This window comes from Saccopteryx leptura, chromosome 3, assembly GCF_036850995.1.
Source record: "Saccopteryx leptura isolate mSacLep1 chromosome 3, mSacLep1_pri_phased_curated, whole genome shotgun sequence".
NCBI classification, from domain to species: domain Eukaryota; kingdom Metazoa; phylum Chordata; class Mammalia; order Chiroptera; family Emballonuridae; genus Saccopteryx; species Saccopteryx leptura.
The window spans coordinates 35,465,750-35,485,281 of NC_089505.1; the positions used below are offsets into that span (position 1 = coordinate 35,465,750).

The 19,532-nt window shown below is 36.4% G+C and overlaps 1 protein-coding gene across 6 annotated transcripts in view; it reads left to right on the plus strand.

Moving 5' to 3' along the window:
- Positions 1-19,532, plus strand: part of PTPRK (protein tyrosine phosphatase receptor type K) — a 573,924-nt gene that overhangs the window by 299,308 nt on the left and 255,084 nt on the right. For all 6 annotated transcript variants that reach the window (XM_066373278.1, XM_066373272.1, XM_066373275.1 and 3 more), the window contains exon 6: positions 10,080-10,254. In XM_066373278.1, the coding sequence (XP_066229375.1) occupies positions 10,080-10,254 (175 nt within the window). The remainder of the gene's footprint in view (positions 1-10,079; positions 10,255-19,532) is intronic.

Consider the following 19,532-nt stretch of genomic DNA (forward strand, 5'->3'; position numbering starts at 1 on the left):
AATCCAACATGGTTGAATGTTTTTAGAAGTCTGATTTCACCTAGAAGTATGGTGAAATCATGATGCTTTCTGGAATATAGTATTATTTTTAAAATGGTGTCCATTCAAGTTAGATTGTCACATAGAAGACAGTTTTTAGTCTCAAAAAATGTCTAAATCCCTCTCGTCATAAAGCTCAATGAAGTAGCATACATCTAGATATAAACATACCATTTTTATACACTTATGACTTTTATTTTTTCTACACAAACAGATGTTTTTCTATTCTTACAATATGTTTTGGATATCAGTCATTTTGTGTTCCTAAGGAATCCTCAGTGATAGAGAATTTGTGGATCATAACTTAAGGCTTAGGGTAAAACACAGGTTTTAGGAAATAAGATCACATATGAGATTTTAATGTGCAATCTATACTAGTTATATTCCTCATTAAAATAATAAAATCATCTTATATTACTCAGAAGTGTCAGTAAATTTTCTCACAGAAGACTTAAGTTATATATTTTTTATAGATTAAAAATGTTAGTAGTTATGTCCTTTCTATTTCAACTCCTACTAATATGAATAGTAGATAATGTGATGGCAAAAAAAAAAAAAAAAGTGAACACATAAGCAACAGTAAACCTGACATACCAATTCCACTCCTCAGTATCTGCTTAAGAAATAAAGGCCCATGTTCACAAAAGGACTTGAGCAAGACAGTTTTATAAAGATATTAAACATCCTTAATAGAAGAATGAATAAACAAAAGGTGGTTTATTCAAGCAATGGAATGTTACTCAGTAATAACCAATATAGCTAAATTTCAGCAACATTATGTTTTCAAAAGAAGGACAGACACACTCAGAAAATGCATACTGCCCTGGCCGGTTGGCTCAGCGGTAGAGCGTCGGCCTGGTGTGTGGGGGACCCAGGTTCGATTCCCGGCCAGGGCACATAGGAGAAGCGCCCATTTGCTTCTCCACCCCCCCCCCTCCTTCCTCTCTGTCTCTCTCTTCCCCTCCCGCAGCCAAGGCTCCATTGGAGCAAAGATGGCCCGGGCGCTGGGGATGGCTCCTTGGCCTCTGCCCCAGGCGCTAGAGTGGCTCTGGTCCCGACAGAGCGAAGCTGGGGAGGGGCAGAGCGTCGCCCCCTGGTGGGCAGAGCGTCGCCCCTGGTGGGCGTGCCGGGTGGATCCCCGGTCGGGCGCATGCGGGAGTCTGTCTGACTGTCTCTCCCTGTTTCCAGCTTCAGAAAAAAATACAAAAAAAAAAAAAGAAAGAAAAAAAAAGAAAATGCATACTGATTTATTTATATTAAGCTCCAGAAGAGATAAAATTAATATAGGGTGATTGAAATCTAAATAGTTGTTGTATCTGGAGAGTGAAGATTGACTGAAAGTAGAGAGGGAAAATGTTTCAGGAATAATGTAAACATATATCTTTATGTTGGGTTTATATATATTTGTCAGAAGTTAAGATTTATCCATTTCACTGCATATATAGTTTTCCTCAATAATAATGGATGAGAGGAAAAGTGAATATATGAAATACTTCATGAAATATCTAAATTACTGTTAGTACTAATCAGTTAGAGGTAACAGTAACCTATAAGGATTACTTACATTTGTGTCCCTCTTGTCCAGTTGAAGTGATTTGATTAGGTTTAATGGTGCTTTTTCTTTTCGTGTAGCTAAAATATAAAATAAAGCATGTCTGAGTGTTGTTTTCATAATATGTTATACTTTTGGAGGATGTGAAAGTTGAAACTGGTTGGACTGTAATTTGTAAATTAGTATTCTTTCATGAAGGTCCAGTATCAGTGGACACCTACCTGGAAAATCAAATAGAGCCCATTGCTGGAACATCTGTCAGACCATATGCTTTGACTTCAGGTACAGTGTAGACACTAAAATGCTAATGACTCCATCCATCATTACACAGCTTTCACACAGACACATCATTGGATTGGACAGAGAAACTTGACTGTGGAGTCACTGAAAGTAGGGAATTGTGTGAGTGGATTTGGTGGCACCATTTGTTTCGGTGAATTGAAATGAGGCTGACTAACCTGCGATGGGTAATCCTATGCAGAGTGTCATCACTCTGCTCTGGCAATTGGGCCAATCCGTGGTCATCGCCGCAGGTGCTGGCGCTGCGCCACTGCAGCTGGCCTGCCAAAACAGGAAAATCTGCCATCACTTTGCCCTTGGTGAGCTTTGTCTTGGCTAATGTACTGTGATATGGCTAGTTTCTCAGCCAAAGGAAATGTCACTCCTTATGAAGCAATAGATAATTTAAGTAATGGATTGAGAGTAATAGCTAGAGAGTAAAATTAGTAAAATGAGATGTGAATGGGTCTTCAAAACAGCTAGAGAGAGACTCATCTCTTATAGAACCAACTGATGTCAGCCGAGGGTCAATGAAAATGGTTCATCTGAATCTTCTCGCCACACAGTGTTTTAGCTATCCAGGCAAATGTCATAGCCTTGTTCCCATAGTACACACAAACACTGTCATAAAACAGTAGAAGTCGAAAGCATGATTTAGAAAAAAACATGAGTATGAAAATTTTAACTGGTGATGTACATCACTATATTATTTCAACCTTTATCTAGTTAATTGCTTACAAAGCTCTTGCTGATGCTCCCATGCTGCAGTGTTTTTCCATCAGTATGTATGTACTGTCATATGAAGTGCCAGGATGTTTGTGGCATATTTAATTTCCATGAGAGATTTTACTATCCCTGATACTAGTTCTTTTTGAGAACAAAAATCTAGTAAGATTGCATTTATTATAATGAAGTAAAATTCTTGGAAGAAATTAATCTATGCCAAGAAGCATGCAATTTATAGTGGGTAACTCGATGAAAATTAATTTGAGGGAAACATTTTAAAGCCAAATTAATTAAACATGCAATATGTGATTAGCTCACATTGGGTATCATGATTAAAGAAACAAAGGTATAAGATATGGTGAAAAATGTCCTGTCTAGACTTGGTGAAAACTGACATTTTCCAGGTTATTATCCTTAGAGTGGCTGACCCATATCTGCAATTTTAGAATAACAAAAGGTAGTCTATAATTACTGGGACAGTGACCAAAGTTGAAGGAACAACATCCAAATGGCTAAAGGGACATGGTATAAATAAATCTTGAGATTTGTGGGAGACTAGAGCCATTTCTTAAAATCTTAGAATTGGAATATTGGAAATATAAAAGAGATTTAATTTGTACTCAGAAGAGACTGAAGTACAATAATAACTAACTCTTTGAAGCTGTATGGTGAAGGAGATAAGCAGCTTATAAGGAAGAACTTTCTAATTTTAGGTCTGTTAAAGCCTAGAATGAACTATTCCAGAAGGTAATAAAATTACTAGTAGTGGAAGTATCCAAACATAGTCTGAATAAGCCCTTGCTAAAGATGTAGCGTGAAGCTGAATGCTTTTTAAGATCTTTTCAGCCCTGAAAGATGCTTTTATAGCTGAGTAAGAAAAGACCCTATAGTATCTAAGCACTATACTATTATAGAGTTGACAGAGAACAGCATAAATTGGAATTTATGGAAGATTTGATTGAATCTCTGAAGAACATATAGGACTCAAATAAGCAAAGATTAAGTGGGTATAGTTATCTGTGCAGATTAGTGTGTGCATGTGTAGATGGATTAGGAACATCAAGAGGAAGATCTTATTGGAGTGGAAGGTCAATCTGGGAAGTAGAAGGAAATATAGTTTATGATGGGTTGGGACTGGCCATGATCTGGAGACAAAAGCAGTAAAAAGTTATAGCAGTGAGGACCTTAAATTGGACAGCATCAGTGAGTGACATTGGAAAAATCTGTGTGTAGAGAAGGAGAGGGACAAATGAAAGAAGACAGTGGAGTTTTAGGTCTGGTTGGTACTAGCTGACGGAATTTGGGAAGAGGTGAGATAGAAGTAATGAAGACAGCTTTCTTTCTAAATTTTCTGAAAATTTTATTTTTACAGCCAGCCAGTGAGTTTGATCTTATTTTCCAAATTGGAACTAATTTGTCTGTTATTTTATTTATTTATTTATTGTATTTTCTGAAGCTGGAAATGGGGAGGCAGTCAGACTCCCGCATGCGCCCGACTGGGATCCACCCAGCACGCCCACTAGGGGGCGATGCTCTGCCCATCAGGAACTTCGTGGATTAGTCTGCGGACCGCACAAAATTGTTCAGCGGGCCGCGAGTTTGAGACCCCTGGTCTAAATATATTTAATTTATGGAATTGTTAAATGCTCCTGAGGTCCTTTTGGTTGGCTTTATGTGGCTTTCTACCATAAAGAGTACAATGCCTTAAAGATACGGTACATTCTTTTCCTTCTTTAATAATTTACAAATTTGAGTTTGTTTTGTGCAGATTACATAATTGATTATAAATGAATAATGTGTGGAATATTTTTTATCTTATCTATCCCTGGAGCATACTGTAAAAGCCAGGCAGTCATAGAAGCTTAAAGATTTCTTCTTATTGATGCCTTAAAATTACATTTTACTTCTTTTTTTTGTGTGTGTGTGCAAAATAACATACTTTCCTATAGTTCCTAGAGCTGCCCTTTTAGTGCATTTTGAAGATGTGTCTTTTCAGACAACTTCACAAATTTCCATTGAGCTTCTCTGATGAGTATTACCACACAGGGGTGCTGGCAGTGGGCTGGGCTTCTTCTTTAAGAAAAGGAGTAATATAAAGAACTAATATTTTTTTGTTTGTTTGTATTTTTCTGAAGCTGGAAACGGGGAGAGACAGTCAGACAGACTCCCGCATGCGCCTGACCGGGATCCACCCGGCACGCCCAGCAGGGGCAGACGCTTTGCCCACCAGGGGGCGATGGTCTGCCCATCCTGGGCGTCGCTATGTTGCGACCAGAGGCACTCTAGCGCCTGAGGCAGAGGCCACAGAGCCATCCCCAGCGCCCGGGCCATCTTTGCTCCAATGGAGCCTTAGCTGCGGGAGGGGAAGAGAGAGACAGAGAGGAAGGAGAGGGGGGAGGGGTGGAGAAGCAGATGGGCGCCTCTCCTGTGTGCCCTGGCTGGGAATCGAACCCTGGACTCCTGCACGCCAGGCCGACGCTCTACTACTGAGCCAACCGGCCAGCGCCAAAGAACTAATATTTTTAAAATCATTTTCTAAAAAATAAAACATAGCTATAGAAAACTACATAAAATGAAATCTGTGATTCAATGAATTTTCATAAGGTACAGAGCACACAGGTCAGAAAAGAGACTCAGTCAGCCATCCAAGAAGCTCCTTCCAATTGTGCATCCCTGTTAGGACTGATTCATCTTCCTACCCCTACAAATGACAGTTATCATAAATGTTAGCCCTTGTTTGTTTTATTTTTATTGTTTTTCATTTACATATTTGTCCACAGACAGTAGATTATTAGTCTTGTCTATTTTTAAAAATAGATGTTAAAGTCTCTTTTAATTGTTGAGTTTGTCCTCTATCCGTTTCTTTTCCTCACAATTTGTCTGTTGGGAACCCAGGCCATTTGAGTTGCAGTTTTGCAGAGTCTACATCTTACTGATTGCATACAAACATCCTCTTCAGTTCATCATGTTCTTCTGAATTTCCTGTAAGATTGGCAACAAGATCCATAGTCAAGTCTGAGCTTTTCGCAATGCAAGAGGTGGCTCTTGGTGTGACTGCAGAATGCACAAAGGGCAGACTAGAGTGTTCAGGCGTAGAGTTGCTATTCACAGGTTAAATTTCTTCTGCTTTAGGGAAGGCTCAGCTCTACTCCAAAGACATGTCAACTGAATGAATCAAATCTACCCAGATTATCCATAATCACCTTTAAGGATAATTACCTTAATTTAATGTCATTTGGTTAACGACTTTAATCCCATCTTCAAAATACTTTCACTAGGACATTTAGGTTAGTATTTGCTTGACTAATAAGACTGTGTCTTAGCCAAATCCCTACATCAAAAAACCATCATAATATTATTAGTTTAGATATTGTTTTGATTAGCTTCATAATACTACTATTATCAGGCTTTGCTGTTATAGCTTTTATTTAGCATATAACCTAATACTCTCAACATCTCATGAAATCATGAACCAGCCTTCTTCATCCTGCCCAGGATCTGAATTATCCCTTTTTCCAGCGTCCACGTGTCCCCAAACTACGGCCCGCGGGCAGCATGCGGCCCCCTAAGGCCATTTATCTGGCCCCCGCCGCACTTCCAGAAGGGGCACCTCTTTCATTGGTGGTCAGTGAGAGGAGCACTGTATGTGGCGGCCCTCCAACAGTCTGAGGGACAGTGAACTGGCCCCCTGTGTAAAAAAGTTTGGGGACCCCTATGCTACTCAGCCATTAGTCTCTTAGTAGCAGTCTTGGTTACCAGATTGACTTTAGTGGCATCACAGTGCTTGTGTTCAAGTAACCCTTATTTTACTTAATAATGCCCCCAAAGTTCCAGAGTGGTAATGCTTGGATGGAAGTGATGCTTCAGATATGTAAAAGAGATGACATAAAGTACTTCCTTTAAGTAAAAAGGTGAAAGTTCTGGACTTTGTAAGAAAAGAAAAAAAATATCATGTGCTGAGGTTGCTAAGATGTATGTATGCTCAGACCCAATCTTCCATCTGTGAAATTGTGAAGGAGGAAAAAAAAATTGTGCTGATTTTACTGTCTTGCTTTAAACTGTGAAGGTTGCGGCCAAAATGCATGTTAAGTGCTTTGTTAAGATGGAAAAGACATTAAATTTGTGAAGGGAAGTCATGAACAGAAAATGTGTTCCGATTAATGGCAATAGTCGCACCAGAAAGCAGTGAGCCTATAGGAAGACTTCAGCAAAGAGTCCTAGGAAATGAGTGATGTCAGGTCATTTACTGCAAGTAAATGATGGTTATAAGATTCAGGGATGAGTTTGGATTGAAAAATGTAAATATTATAGTTAAAGAAAGAGAAAAAAGCCCCATTTACATAATATTTATTATAGATTATTAAAATTGTTTATTATTAGATGTTATGATTAATCTTTTACTGTGCCTAATTTATAAATTAAAATGTATCATAGGTTATATATGTATAGGAAAAAACTGTGTGTGTGTGTGTGTGTGTGTGTAGGTAGCACCAAACCTCCCCCCCACACACACACACACACACACACACACACACGAGGTTTGGTACTACCTATGCTTTCAGGTGCCCACTGGGGGGTCTTAAAGCATATTCTGCTTGATTAAGAGGGACTACTGTAGTGAGAAATTGTGACATTAATAAAATAGTCATCTCAGCACAAAACCTAGGTATCACCCGAACCAGTTCTGGTTCAGTCTGCTCTCATGCTGTTTGGCGGCTCCTCCAATTGGTCACCTTCTCCCAATATTGCAAAAGTAACTGTGCTTCTTAGGTTAAAACTTTTCCTTTTTAATAGCTGCTTTTTATTTTTTATTACACTTATGATCCTGATTCTAATAATTTGCCTATTACACTTATGATCCTGATTCTAGTAATTTGCCATCCCCAGCACATTTTTATCAGCTTTATATCAGAATCCTAATAATTTCCACCATTTTCTTTCTTGTGCACCAGATATTAGTCACATTGTTTACCCTTTCATTGCCAAATAGTAAATACTTGGATGAACTTACTATTATCAGTGTAGTGTAATTATCCCTAGAGGAATACCATTTTCTTATTCAGTGCTTAATCTATTAAACATAATTTCTAGTAGATATTAATGTATGCTTTTCTTTAAATAATAACATAATGTTTCTAACTTTTTTTCCTTTCTTCTTCTCCAAGTGAGAGGAGAGGGGCTAGAGAGGCAGACTCTCTCATGCGCTCCAACTGGGATCCACCCGGCAATCCTGTCTAGGTCCGATGCTCAGCCCATTTTGAGCCATGCTCACAACTGAGCTGTTTTTAGTGCCTAAAGTGAAGTCTCCATGGGGCCATCATCAGTGCCCAGGCCTATCCTATATACTCAAACCAATCAAACCATGGCTGCGGGAAGGAAAAGAGAGGGGGGGGGAGGGGGGGAGAAGTGATGGTTACTTCTTCTGTGTGTCCTGACCAGGAATCAAACCCAGAACATCCATGTACAGAGCTAGCACTCTGCTACTGAGCCAACCTGCCAGGGCCTATACACTTTTAAGTTTCTCATGATATCCTTTCTTGTTTCTAAAATCCTTTAATTTAATTGTTTGATAATGATGATGATGATAGCTGTATCATACCTGTGATCGATGAATGATTTCATCTGGCAGGCACTCCCTGGTAATATATTCTCTTGTCCTTGGGATTAATTTGGCTGGATTTTTATATAACTCACTTCAATCTCACTTAATTATAGATTTCAAATTTACTCTGGGATTAATTTTGGAAAAAAATGACAACTACTGACAAGTCATATGCAATCCTCTTAATGCTCTTGAACAGGAACCTGAATTCTGATCGTAGGATAAGAGTCTCTTTCCAGTGTCTTCAGTGCTAGGAGGATGAAGGAGTTGTCTGCTCTAGGGGGGAAAAACACAGTGAAAAATAAATAAAACAATAAATGTAATTTTGTTTTTTCTTCAAGTCAATAGAGTAAAATAATTTCTGGAACTGTTCTAAGTGCCACGTTATTTAACTTAAAATTAAATGTTATTTTTATTCTCAAGATTTGAAAAGAGAAGAAATAAACGGTACCAAATTCTAACTGTACCATATTAACTTTTAGGATTTCAACCTGAAAGTAATAGGAATCTAAATGTGGTGTGTCACTTAGCAGGAAGTCCATAAAAAGAGGAATTATTGACATTTAGCACACTTTATCGATAACCTGACTTTTTTTTTTCCCTTAATTTGCTATCCTTAGCATTTTAGGCAAGATATTGAGACAAAGAAAGGGGGACCCACTGTGTTTTCTCTATACGTGAGGAAACCTATTTGGAAATGACTTGACCTAGTCCTATCATATCTCATTGGCCAGAATCGGGACACACACTCATTTTCAGACCTGTCACAGTTAATGAGAATAAGACCACTATGATTATTGTCAATGTGTCTAGGGATATAGTATCTTCGTGCATAACCCTAGGGACCTTGTTAAAATGCAGACTTTGATTTAGGAGGTCTAGAGTGATCCTGATGTTACCAGTCTGTAGACCACATTTTGAGTAGCAAGGGGTTGGGTTAATAACCTGGTTCTTATAGATGTTGGGAATTAGCCAAAATTGCCACTAAACTACTTGGGGCAGGAACTGAACTAGTCAAATAAACACTGCATACATACTCTGTGTTGAAGATGACTTGGTTTAACAGATTGTTGATAATACTTAGAGATGCCAGTGACTCGTTTGGGTTATTCAGTAAGTGAGAAGTCTTAGCAGCCTATACTGTAGATAAAGTAAGTAAGAAAGCATGACAAGGATCTGAGGGGAGTGCGGAGAGGAATTGAAAGAAACAAAATGCGAGGTTATAAACTTAGGATCATATAATTTTTGTGATTTATTACTCAGAGTTAGGGTTGTTTACAATAAAAATAGAAAAATCATATAAAATATCAAAGCAGGATAAAGAGCCTGGAATTGAAAAATAAATAAAGGGAGAAAACTATTTGCAAACATTGCTTCATAAGAGAAATTTACCATTAGCTTTTATTGCCTTCTTCATAGCTCTGCCCACTTTATTGAAATGATACCTTGTAGGAAGGCAAAAACCTGTTATTTTGTCGTATAAAAGAAAAACTTATTATTTTTAACTTCCAAAATATATCTGTCATCAATTGCTACATTTAACTGCAATGCATTACAGGAAGTTGAGTAAACAAAACAACATTTAATAAAGTAGATTATATTTTCTCATTGGTACAACACATTGATTAAGGCTCAATAGCAAATAATCAATTTGTTGGGCTGGACATCTGATACCAATTAAAATATCAGCTTTTGTTCAGTTTAGATGAAATACTGCTGGTTTTTGTGTCCTCAGACCTAGTAAAAGTTTGTGGGGATACATGCACATTTTCCTACTTATTCAGCAACAAGAATAATTTTTCACACATATTGATTGCTACGATGCTTTAGATTTATGGAATGTTAAAATCCTGTTTTTTAAAGATTGCTTTCTGTTTGCAGAGACGAAATGGAGAAGATATACCAGTAGCCCAGACGAAGAACATCAATCACAGAAGATTTGCTGCTTCCTTTAGATTGCAAGAAGTGACAAAAACTGACCAGGATTTGTATCGCTGCGTAACTCAATCAGAACTAGGTTCTGGTGTGTCCAATTTTGCGCAACTTATTGTGAGAGGTAAAGTCAGATTGTTTCACTGCATGACATTGCATGGTTTTATTAGCACAGAAGCAACAGTGTAAATATTTGAATTGATTTTTAAACCTAGTTCTCTTCATCTTAGGTCACTATAAAATTATATTGTTAGAGAAGTTCTGATAATGTCTCAAGATAAAATTAAGACTGTAGTTGTACAGTTTGTCAAACAAGTATTTTCATTAAGTAGAGTCTTCTTTAAAATGGTCTAATAGGGCTCGCCATATAAAGCCCTTTATTTCCTTTTGCCATTTTCTATTTTGCATTTTATCTTTAGATTCATATTTCTTTTTTAAAACAGTTATACAGATACTACAGTTGCTCTTCAAAGCATTTTGACAATGAGGTCAAGCTCAAAGTTTCTATACCTATGTGAACCTGGGAATGTTACCAGTATCAAAACCAGGTGTTGGATGATCACTAATTCTGCCCTCCTATAGAATCTCAGAAAGTTAGATTTACCAAGAGGTCTTCAATAATATTCTTGAATTCCAAGGTTACTAGAAGAATTGTGGAGGGTTATGACAAATGAATGCATAGCTTAGGTGCATACCGGAAAATAAGAATAAGTGTATAATGCATTACCATATTCATTAAAAATTTACCAAGTCCATTTTATTTTCATCCACTGTTTTAGGTGGTAGAAATACAACTATAAATAAAATACAAAGTCCATGCCCATACTTACCATTGAGGATGTCAGGCACATTATATAGCATAACGATGAAAATGTAGTATCTCGGTATGTGTTATGAAGAAAAATAAATACATAAAATGACAGAGATGTATAATTTAGTTAAGGACATCTGGGAGGTGTCTTTGAGAGGTAACAACTGAGCTGAAACCTTAAAAAAATGAGAATGTCTGTGAAACTCTAGAGAGAAAGCGGCTTTGTTCAATAGACTATCAAGCATCAATCAGTGACACAAATGAAAATAACTAGAAATTATGGCAGTCTCTTTAAGGCGAAGTTTGCCAGAACCTAACAAAAACATCTAAACTGGACTGTGAGATTTATCAAAGCATTGGGGAATGCCTTTGTAAGTAAGAATACTTTGAAATAGGATCTGAAAGTTGAGAAAATGCTGCACTAGTAAGGGGTGTGGATGGGGGACAGGGGGAAGAGGAAGAGGCGCCATCAGACGGAGCCAGGCCCGTGTCAAAGCCCGGGCTCAAGGGACAGTATGAGATACATTCATATTCAAGTTCATCTATTTCATCATGCTTGACATCAAATGTCTTTATACACATTGTTATATTTCAAGAATTACTTGATTTTAATGCTTTAATACATTTAGAAGAAAAAAAAATGAAGTTCAGACTACTTCTTAACTGCCTAGAGCCACAATGTTCTATCTACTATTTGACTCTGCCAGAAATTAACTCCATGTTTCCAGACTTATGATGCTGGACACATTCTTTTCCTCCATAGCTCTATCTCACATTAACCTGATTAAATAATGCTATTAGCCTCTTATAGTGCTTTTTTGCCTGGGCAGATAATGCATCTCATCAATAAAAAAGTTTATCTTTATAGATTAATATGACTATTTTCAGTGAAACTTCTCTCATGTCTCCAGTCAGCTGAAATCCCCTGCTTGCATTTTATGAATTCACAGCCCCAATTAATTGAATAATAAGAAAATACGATATTTTTTGACTCTAGGGTTCAGGTAGAAATTAAGTTTATCTTCTGTTCATACGTGCTTATGTATTCACCTTTGTTGAGCTGCATTCTAGCATCTGTCTCATTTGAGCCTACTTTTGAAAGCATGAAGGTGTCCTTGGGTCATCTAGTGTTTAATATTCTGGGGGTATGGTAAGGTGGGTGTGCTCTTGTTTCATCTGCTCACTGTATCTGCCTGTTACTTTGTGTTCATTTATCATGCAGCCACTAAAGGAGATGGTGGCATTTAGTAGTACAGCTAGAGTGCTTTTGAATACCTTACTGTTAAATATATGTAGTTGGTTTTTGAGGAAATGGCGGCCCCGTGATGTATTCAGCAGTTTACAGAAGGCAGACTTGAAGTTTTTATCTAGTAGCACCCTTATTAATATAATTTCTTCTTTCACATAATGTTTAAGAGATTTATTTTGTCTTTACTAGATCTTCCTTGTTTATGTGAATTGACAAGTAGATCTTACAATTTTTTTAAACTTGAAGACTACATTATGGTTATTTTCAGAGGGTTACTTGTGGAATAAATGATTTTTTTCAATAAAATTTATAACTGGAGAATTATGAATTTTAGAAAATTTTGGCTTTCTAAAAATGTTTTTAAGAAAATTCTGCCATTTAACATATATTTTACTTTATATATTATACTTTTGCCTATTTTGTTATAATATGACACTGCTTTGATTGTGCTATGTACAGTCTGCTAACAATTTAGACATATTTTTATAGTTTGGGCAGTTTTATTATTTTGTTTAAACATATATTAGTTTTTAAATACCTAATACTTACAGGTGATATTTTGCTTGCTGTTGTATTTGAAAACTAATATAGAGCAATACACTTTCTTGTCTGTCCAGATAACCACCAAATAAATACTGCTAACCAAGAAACACAGACTTTGGAGGTCAGCTGTCCTGGTGTTGAAATAGTGCTGAGAATTAACTATGGTGACAGGTCCTGTCACTTATTGGCACTTTCTAAACTGACATCCTGTTACATGAATAAAAAAGATGGTAATTTTAACGGAAATTTTGGGAGCGGTGACATGAATAGTCTTTAATAAGAGATGGCATAGTATTGCCTGTTGTCAAAGATGACCCAAGGGTAAGAGTTTATTAGTGCACTTTCTCCTAAACTGAAAGTGACGGGGCATGCTTCAGGCTTTGTTGTTGCTATTTGTTAGAAATGAAAATTTTACTGCAAAATTCTCATGTTGAAGTGTATTGATCTGTGTTCCCACAGCTAAAGGAGGAAAAAAGGTATACCGATACAAAATGTACTTTGTCATGACTTTAGCATTGCTTCCATACTATTTTGAGTAATGATAACATCTTCAGCTTGTGGAAGCCAATCTTTATTGACAAAGACGTTTTTACAGAGACGAGATGAAGAGCAGATGTTTTTGCTCGATGTTCCTAGAAAATTGAAGTGTAAAAGTGTGATATACAGGTTGAAATGGTGTTTACAAGCTTTAGACTAAAAGCACCAACTTTATAGCCTGTTATGTTATAGATTCTCATTCTCTACCTCATTTGCAATCTTCTCCTTTCTTTTTCAACTGTCTGAATTAAAGACTTACATTTCTAGCCACTTGAACCTCAATAACCTTCTATAATATTCTGTGAATGTTACAACTTAACAATTTTTGTTCCCAGTTGTTAGTTATCTTTTTTTGCTCTTATTTTTAATCTGTAAAATTCCAGTTACATTTTAAGTCATTTAATCTCAAAGGCACAGTTGTGCTTTTTTTTGTCTTTGTTGCTGGTTTGATTTTTAAAATTTAGTGTCATCTATTAGACATTATCAAAATGCTCTTGACATAAGTATTGTTAATGTTTTTATGTATTTTTAATGAGTATCAGTGACCTTTAGCTGTAAAGTAAATGTCAATCCATTTATCCAGCCTTGCTAAGTGTAGCTGGATCTGTAAAACAAATTTTGTATTTAAAATCAAGAAGAATTGAATTGTTGTTGACACTCTCCTTTGTAAGACAGTGCTAACTAACTTAAAAATAAGTTACTGACTTCTGTAACTGGAAGGTGTGGAGATATGCTTCAGTGTTAGTTCATTTAGTAATGAAAGGTCTAGGTTCTTTTTAATTCTTTACTCAACAGTCCCTGGTTTTGGCTTCTTTCCTAAGCCAGGGTTATGGTCATAGATAGCAGCATGGATATAGACTTCCTTGGTCACATCCATTTGCAGTTAGAGAGGTTACTACTTCCCACAAGTTTTTAAAAAAATTACATGACTGTATATGGAAAGACAATTAGAATGTCCAGTAGGCGAATGTTATTAACTCTAGTCAGGTAAGAGAGAAGCTGAGGAAGTATTTCATAAGATAGTATAACTTAACCTTGAAAGATGTACAGAATTTGGAATTTGGTAACATGGGAGAAGCATGTTATCACAGTAAGTCAAGTAACAGTATGGTGGGTTCATAGCCTATGTGGTAAATGGGGAGGTGTTAATAGAATCAGTTGCTTAGTACCAGTTATTCACTACACATGGAAGTGAAATTGGAAAGAAGTCCAAACTAACACTATATTTGCATTTGAACTTTTTGGGTTGTTCTCTTATGATAATTGCAGCTTATGTTCTGTCTGAGCCTTTTTAATTCATCTTTGCTCTAGCACCTGGTATAACTTTATATGAAGACACTGATACTTGTCTAAAAATTTTTTTTTTTTTTTTTTTTTTTTTTTACATTTCTAAAAATATTTAAATTTTTCATTTCTTTTTTTTTTTTATAATAAATTTTTATTAATGGTAATGGGATGACATTAATAAATCAGGGTACATATATTCAAAGAAAACATGTCTAGGTTATTTTGTCATTAAATTATGTTGCAAACCCCTCGCCCAAAGTCAGACTGTCCTCCGCCACCCTCTATCTAGTTCTCTGCGCCCCTCCCCCTCCCCCTAACTCTCTCCCTCCCTCCCTCCCTCCCATGTCCTCCCTCCCCCCCACCCTTGGTAACCACCACACTCTTGTCCATGTCTCTTAGTCTCATTTTTATGTTCCACCAATGTATGGAACCATGTAGTTCTTGTTTTTTTCTGATTTACTTATTTCACTCCTTATAATGTTATCAAGAGCCCACCATTTTGCTGTAAATGATCTGATGTCATCATTTCTTATGGCTGAGTAGTATTCCATAGTGTATATGTGCCACATCTTCTTTATCCAGTCTTCTATTGAAGGGCTTTTTGGTTGTTTCCATGTCTTGGCCACTGTGAACAGTGCTGCAATGAACATGGGGCTACATGTGTCTTCCCGTATCAATGTTTCTGAGGTTTTGGGGTATATACCCAGTAGAGGGATTGCTGGGTCATAAGGTAGTTCTATTTGCAGTTTTTTGAGGAACCACCATACTTTCCTCCATAATGGTTGTACTACTTTACATTCCCACCAACAGTGAATGAGGGTTCCTTTTTCTCCACAGCCTCTCCAACATTTGCTATTACCCGTCTTGTTGATAATAGCTAATCTAACAGGAGTGAGGTGGTATCTCATTGTAGTTTTGATTTGCATTTCTCTAATAACTAATGAAGCTGAGCATCTTTTCATATATCTGTTGGCCATTTGTATCTCTTCCTGGGAGAAGTGTCTGTTCATGTCCTCTTCCCATTTTTTTATTGGATTGTTTGTTTGTTTGTTGTTGAGTTTTATGAGTTCTTTGTAAATTTTGGATATTAGGCCCTTATCTGAGCTGTTGTTTGAAAATATCATTTCCCATTTAGTTGGCTGTCTGTTTATTTTGATATCAGTTTCTCTTGCTGAGCAGAAACTTTTTATTCTGATGTAGTCCCATTCATTTATCTTTGCCTTCACTTCTCTTGCCATTGGAGTCAAGTTCATAAAATGTTCTTTAAAACCCAGGTCCATGATTTTAGTACCTATGTCTTCTTCTATGTACTTTATTGTTTCAGGTCTTATATTTAGGTCTTTGATCCATTTTGAATTAATTTTAGTACACGGGGACAGGCTGTAGTCGAGTTTCATTCTTTTGCATGTGGCTTTCCAGTTTTCCCAACACCATTTGTTGAAGAGGCTTTCTTTTCTCCATTGTGTGTTGTTGGCCCCTTTATCAAAGATTATTTGACCATATATATGTGGTTTTATTTCTGGGCTTTCTATTCTGTTCCATTGGTCTGAGTGTCTATTTTTCTGCCAATACCATGCTGTTTTGATTATCGTGGCCCTATAATATAGTTTAAAGTCAGGTATTGTAATGCCCCCAGCTTCATTCTTTTTCCTTAGGATTGTTTTGGCTATTCAGGGTTTTTTATAGTTCCATATAAATCTGATGATTTTTTGTTCCATTTCTTTAAAAAATCTCATAGGGATTTTGATGGGAATTGCATTAAATTTGTATATTGCTTTGGGTAATATGGCCATTTTGATTATATTTATTCTTCCTATCCAAGAACAAGGAATATTTTTCCATCTCATTGTATCTTTTTCGATTTCTCTTAACAATGCTTTGTAATTTTCATTATATAGGTCCTTTACGTTCTTTGTTATGTTTATTCCTAGGTATTTTATTTTTTTTGTTGCAATCGTGAAGGGGATTATTTTTTTGAGTTCGTTTTCTAGTATTTCATTGTTAGCATATAGAAAGGCTATGGACTTTTGTATGTTAATTTTGTATCCTGCGACCTTACTGTATTGGTTTATTGTTTCTAATAATCTTTTTGTGGAGTCCTTCGGGTTTTCGATGTATAGGATCATATCATCAGCAAAAAGTGATACCTTTACTTCTTCTTTTCCGATATGGATGCCTTTTATTTCTTTGTCTTGTCTGATTGCTCTGGCCAGAACTTCTAGCACCACGTTAAATAAGAGTGGAGAGAGTGGACAACCCTGTCTTGTTCCTGACTTAAGGTAGAAAGTCCTCAGTTTTATGCCGTTTAATAGGATGTTGGCTGATGGTTTATCATATATGGCCTTTATCATGTTGAGATATTTTCCTTCTATACCCATTTTGTTGAGAGTCTTAAACATAAAATTGTGTTGTATTTTATCAAAAGCCTTTTCTGCATCTATTGATAGGATCATGTGGTTTTTGTTCTTTGTTTTGTTGATATGGTGTATTACGTTAACCGTTTTGCATATGTTGAACCATCCTTGAGATTCTAGGATGAATCCCACTTGATCATGATGTATTATTTTTTTAATATGTTGTTGTATTCGGTTTGCCAGTATTTTGTTTAGTATTTTAGCATCTGTATTCATTAGAGATATTGGTCTGTAGTTTTCTTTCTTTGTGCCATCCTTGCCTGGTTTTGGTATGAGGGTTATGTTGGCCTCATAAAATGTGTTTGGAAGTATTGCTTCTTCTTCAATTTTTTGGAAGACTTTGAGTAGAATAGGAACCAAGTCTTCTTTGAATGTTTGATAGAATTCACTAGTATAACCGTCTGGGCCTGGACTTTTATTTTTGGGGAGGTTTTTGATAGTTTTTTCTATTTCCTCCCTGCTGATTGGTCTGTTTAGGCTTTCTGCTTCTTCATGACTCAGTCTAGGAAGGTTGTATTGTTCTAGGAATTTATCCATTTCTTCTAGATTGTTGTATTTGGTGGCATATAATTTTTCATAGTATTCTACAATAATTCTTTGTATATCTATGATGTCTGTGGTGATCTCTCCTCTTTCATTTTGGATTTTGTTTATTTGAGTCCTGTGCCTTTTTTCCTTGGTGAGTCTTGCCAAGGGTTTGTCAATTTTGTTGATCTTTTCAAAGAACCAGCTCCTTGTTTTATTGATTTTTTCTATAGTTTTTCTGTTCTCTATTTCATTTATTTCTGCTCTGATTTTTATTATCTCCTTTCTTCGGCTGGTTTTGGGTTGTCTTTGTTCTTCTTTTTCTAGTTCCTTAAGGTGTGAAGTTAAGTGGTTTACTTCGGCTCTCTCTTGTTTGTTCATATAGGCCTGAAGTGATATGAACTTTCCTCTTATTACTGCTTTTGCTGCATCCCAGAGATTCTGATATGTCGTATTTTCATTTTCATTTGTCTGTATGTATCTTTTGATCTCTGCGCTTATTTCTTCTTTGACCCATTCATTTTTTAGAAGTATGTTGTTTAGTTTCCATATTTTTGTGGATTTTTCCCCCTCTTTTTTGCAGTTGAATTCTAGTTTCAAGGCTTTATGATCAGAAAATATGCTTGGTACAATTTCAATTTTTCTAAATTTGCTGATATTGTCTTTGTGGCCCAACATATGGTCAATTCTTGAGAATGTTCCATGTACACTAGAGAAAAATGTATACTCTGTCGCTTTGGGATGAAGTGTCCTGTAGATGTCTATCATATCCAGGTGTTCTAGTATTTCGTTTAAGGCCACTATGTCTTTGTTGATTCTCTGTTTGGATGACCGATCTAGAGCCGTCAGCGGTGTATTGAGGTCTCCAAGTATGATTGTATTTTTGTTAGTTTTTGTTTTAAGGTCAATAAGTAGCTGTCTTATATATTTTGGTGCTCTTTGGTTTGGTGCATATATATTAAGGATTGTTATGTCTTCTTGATTCAACTTCCCCTTAATCATTATGAAATGACCATTTTTGTCTCTGAGTACTTTTTCTGTCTTGTAGTCAGCATTATTAGATATGAGTATTGCTACACCTGCTTTTTTTGGGGTGTTGTTTGCTTGGAGTATTGTTTTCCAGCCTTTCACTTTGAATTTGTTTTTATCCTTGTTGCTTAGATGTGTTTCTTGTAGGCAGCATATAGTTGGATTTTCTTTTTTAATCCATTCTGCTACTCTGTGTCTTTTTATTGGTAAGTTTAATCCATTTACATTTAGTGTAATTATTGACACTTGTGGGTTCCCTGCCATTTTATAAATTGCTTTCTGTTAGTTTTGTATCTAGTTTGATTCTTCTCTTTTGTTTTTCTATCATTTGTTTTTGTTTGTTTGTGTTCCATACTTCTTTCCTCTGTTGCTACCTTTTTTAAGTCAAGTGTTTTTGTGGTGGTTTTTTCAAGGGTGGTTACCATTAAGTAATGAAAAGGGTACCTACCATATTCATTGTAGTACCCTATCTTATAAGTATTTCTGCACTTCATCGTCCTTTGCTACTGTTAATCTCCATCCTCTCCCCCCTTTTTTTCCTTTGTTGTCACAGTTTAAGTTTGGTTTTATTGTGTTCTTGGTGGAGCTGTTACTTGTGGTGTTGTTTTCTTTTGTTCTTTGAATCTGGTTGGAAAACCCCCTTTAGTATTTCCTGGAGTGGGGGCTTTCTGCTGATAAATTCTCTCATTTTTTCTGTATTTGTGAATGTTTTTATATCTCCTTCATACTTGAAGGATAGCTTTGATGGGTATAGTATTCTTGGCTGAAAGTTCCTCTCTTTCAGGGCTTTAAATATTGGGGTCCACTCTCTTCTAGCTTGTAGAGTTTCTGCTGAGAAATCTGATGATAATCTAATAGGCCTTCCTTTATATGTTGTACTCTTCTTTTCCCTGGCTGCCTTGAGAATTTTTTCTTTGTCATTGGTTTGTGTCATCTTTATTATGATGTGCCTTGGAGTGGGTTTGTTGGGGTTAAGAAAACTCGGTGTTCTGTTTGCTTCTTGAATT